The sequence below is a fragment of the Microtus ochrogaster genome, unplaced genomic scaffold (assembly GCF_000317375.1).
Source record: "Microtus ochrogaster isolate Prairie Vole_2 unplaced genomic scaffold, MicOch1.0 UNK16, whole genome shotgun sequence".
NCBI lineage: Eukaryota > Metazoa > Chordata > Mammalia > Rodentia > Cricetidae > Microtus > Microtus ochrogaster.
In genome coordinates, this window is record NW_004949114.1 from 343,244 (window position 1) to 347,427 (window position 4,184).

Genomic DNA, 4,184 nt, shown 5'->3' on the forward strand with positions numbered 1-4,184 from the left:
GCCACATTTACCCTTCCTTCTAAAACTTGCTTTAATCTACACACTTTCAGTAACAAGCAATGTGTGTGTTTAGTTAGGGTTTTTATTGCTGTGAAGAAACACCACGACAGAGGCAACTTTCATAAAAGTAAACATTAAATTGGGGTGACTTACATTTTCAGATGTTTAGTTAATTATTGTCATGGCGGACAGGTGACATGCAGGCAAACATGGTGCTGGAGAAGAGCTGAGAGTTCCACAACTTGATCCACAGGCAACAGGAAGTGAAGGGGCCCCAAACAAGGCATTATTTGAGCATATGAGACCGCAAAGTCCCTACGGCAAAACTCTTCCTCCAAGGTCATATCTCCTAACAATTAGTTCACTCCTTATAAGCCAAGCATTCTAACACCTGAATCTCTGGGGGCCATTCCTATTGAAACTACCATCATGACCCAATCTGACAGTCTTTTGGCATGATTTCCTATTTTAAATTAATAAAAACAATAAACATAAAAGACCCTTGCTTCACTACCCTGTCATTTTTTTTCCAGTTCCACTGGACTTTGTGACTTCTTCACCTTTTTAATTCTCTGTCAGTCTATCTGTCTGTCTGTTCCTGTACTCTCAGGGGATTCCTATCTATTCTATCCCCCTCAATGTGTGTGTGTGTGTGTGTGTGTGTGTGTGTGTGTGTGTGTGTGTGTGTGTCTGGAGACTAGAGCTCAACCTTGGATGTTGTTCTTCTGAATATACCCACTTTCTTTGAGCTTCCCTGACCCGAAACTGCCCATTAAGACAGGCTGACTACTGGGAGCCAATGGCAGCAGCTAGTCTCCACTTCTACAATAATAGGATTATGAGCTTATACCACCATATCTGGCTCTTTGCACAAAGTCTGGGGTAGGACACAGCTCATGCTTGCACAACAAGCACCTCACCAACTGAGCTACCACTGTGTATGATCTCCACTAGAGAGATATTTTGATATTGTCTACCACTTCTCAAACAGCGTACTGAAACATAATGTATGGTATGGCATGCTGGGGAAAATATTATAGTAGTGAGATTAGAGGCTGAAACTCCATTCATATTTTCCTCAAAGAGCATCAGGAATCTGGATCTTAAAAGTCAGTGTTTTGCCCTGACCTATGTAAGGAGTATACTCTACCCAGCACTTTATCCTGGCAACTACAATTGCAGTCCCTAGGCAACAATGTCCCTTCTCAGCACTCTCTTCAGAGCCTTGGCAACATCCTTATTCCTGAGAGTATAAATCAGGGGATTCAGGGCAGGAGTAATGATGCTATAGAAAAGAGAACCAACTTTGTCTTGCAGTGGGGTGCGCTGGGACTTGGGCCTCATATAGGAGAACATACTGGCACCATAATAAAAAGAAACCACAATGAGATGAGAGCTGCAGGTGGCAAAGGCGTTTCTCTTACTCCCAGCTGAGCGCATCTGCATGACACTGTGCAGAATGAGTCCATAGGATGTAGAGACAAGAATGATGGGAAGGAGAAGAAAGACAATGCTGCAGATGTATACTGCTGTCTCATACAGAGTGATGTCCCCACATACCAACTTCAAAACAGCTGGAAGTTCACAGTAGAAGTGGTGGATGATTCTTGAACCACAGAAAGGGAAGCTCATTAAGACAGATGTGAGGATTAGGGAGTTCACAGATGCACTCAGCCATGACATGACAGCCATCATCACTACCACACTTCTGCTCATGAGCACGGTGTAGCGTAAGGGATGACAGATAGCAACATAACGGTCATAAGACATGAGAGCCAGGAGGACACACGCTGCACCACCAAGAGACAGGTACATGAAGTGCTGGGTGGCACAGCCCACAAACGAGATGGACTTCTTGCCAGACAGATAGTTGGTCGCCATCTTGGGAATGGTTGTGGAGACATGCATCAGATCCATGAGGGACAGCTGGCTGAGCAGGAAGTACATTGGTGTGTGAAGACGGGGGTCAGCACAGATGAGGAGGATGGTGAGGCTGTTGCCACTCACTGCAGTAAGGAACACCAGCATGATCAGGAGGAAAAGACAAAGGGAGAAGAAGGAGTCATCAAAGAGCCCTTGAAGGATGAAGTCTTCCAGGGAGGTCTGGTTCCACCCCCACATGTTCCTTTCCTCATTCCCTGAAAGAATCAGGAGAGGAGAGGAGTGTGATGCAAGAAACACAACTTGACAATGAGTACTTCCTTTCTCAGGAAAAATGTGAAGAATTTTTTCTCTTTATTTTAAATACTTTAAATGTCTTCGTATATATCCATTGGACATGATATTGGGCCTTTGGACAATTAGTAGAAATGTCTACCTATTTCTAGTTGTGCAACAACTCTAGATATTCAAGTGATATTTTAAAAAGAGAAACATACAAATCTCTCTTGAAAGTCATTATCACTGTGAAGTTCCAGAATATCTACATTGTATAGGAAGCCCAACATGGGAGCTGAGGTGACATCTCCCTATGTACAAAGCAAGGTACCATACAAACCTGACTACTCAATGTTTTTTTTTAATTTATTTATTTATTGAGGATTTCTGCCTCCTCCCCGCCACCGCCTCCCATTTCCCTCCCCCTCCCCCGATCAAGTCCCTCTCCCTCATCAGCTTGAAGAGCAATCAGGGTTCCCTGACCTGTGGGAAGTCCAAGGACCGCCCACCTCCATCCAGGTTTAGTAAGTTGAGCATCCAAACTGCCCAGGCCCCCCCCAAAGCCAGCACGTGCAGTAGGATCAAAAACCCATTGCCATTGTTCTTGAGTTCTCAGTAGTCCTCATTGTCCACTATGTTCAGCAAGTCCGGTTTTATCCCATGCTTTTTCAGACTCAGGCCAGCTGGCCTTGGTGAATTCCTGAAAGAACATCCCCATTGTCTCAGAGTGTGGGTGTACCCCTCGCGGTCCTGAGTTCCTTGCTCGTGCTCCCCCTCCTTCTGCTCCTGATTTGGACCTTGAGATTTCTGTCCGGTGCTCCAATTTGGGTCTCTGTCTCTGTCTCCTTTCATCGCCTGATGAAGGTTAATACTCAGGGGGATGCCTATATGTTTGTCTTTGGATTCACCTTCTTATTTAGCTTCTCTAGGATTGTGAATTATAAGCTCACTGTCCTTTAATTATGGCTAGAAACCAAATATGAGTGAGTACATCCCATGTTCCTCTTTTTGGGTCTGGCTTACCTCACTCAGGATAGTGTTTTCTATTTCCATCCATTTGTACGCAAACTTCAAGAAGTCCTTGTTTTTTACTGCTGAGTAGTACTCTAATATGTATATATTCCATACTTTCTTCACCCATTCTTCTCTGACTACTCAATGTTGAAACCCAGGCTTGTGTGGAATTATCGGGTATGAATGGGGTTGAAATACTATGAAATGCGGTCTTCTGGACAGAGCATGGCCACTGCACTCCTGGACTCACTGGTGTTAGGATCACCTGCATGAGAGCAACCAACATTCCATCAAGGAGTGTGACCAGACTGAGTAAGATACAAACAGAAGGAAGGAAGAGCACATGAAGGAGGGAGAGAAACATGATGGGTGAGTGGGAGGAAGGAATCAGGCTGAGTGTGATCAAGATACATAGTACACGAATGTGGAATTGGGGGAGGGTGCTGCTTTTGCATCCTTCTTTTCCTAAAAGATTATTAAGGCTTTGTTTTTTAAGGAAGAGTCACTGTATTTCATATTGTGCTCATGTAGACTCAAGTGCAGTTTAAAGTTGTAGTTCTCAACCTCCCAATGCTGCAGCCCTTTGATACAGTTCCTCATATTTGGTGACACCCTAAACATAAAATTATTTTCATTGCTAATTACTGACTATAATTTTGCTACTCTTGTGAGCTGTAATGTAAATATTCTTGGTTGTGACTCACAGATTGAGAACCGCTATTTCAAAGAAACACAAATGAGTAGTAAGCCCTGTCTCGAAAAAAAAAAAAAAAAAAACAAACAAACAAATGAGTAGTAAGATAAATCATAATGAAGCAGCTCTGTCCAGACTCCCCAGAAGACAAGCAAGAGATATCTCTCTCCTGAATATATTTGTGCCCACCAAATTGTGAATCATAGACAGGAAAAATTAGGATTGTAACCATTCATCACCCAAGCTTTCCTATCTATACTTTCTACAGTTCTCATCTGAATGTTCATAAGATTGGCCACTTAATCTCCAATGTGAGCAT

General features: G+C 43.3%; 1 protein-coding gene across 1 annotated transcript; it reads right to left on the reverse strand.

Annotated features, from left to right (window-relative positions):
• Positions 1 to 981: 981 nt before the first annotated feature.
• Positions 982 to 2,121, reverse strand: LOC101983109 (olfactory receptor 2AE1-like). Its single transcript, XM_005367291.2, has one exon. The coding sequence runs from the start codon at positions 2,119 to 2,121 to the stop codon at positions 1,186 to 1,188; it is 936 nt and encodes a 311-aa protein (XP_005367348.1). The 3' UTR covers positions 982 to 1,185.
• Positions 2,122 to 4,184: the final 2,063 nt, after the last annotated feature.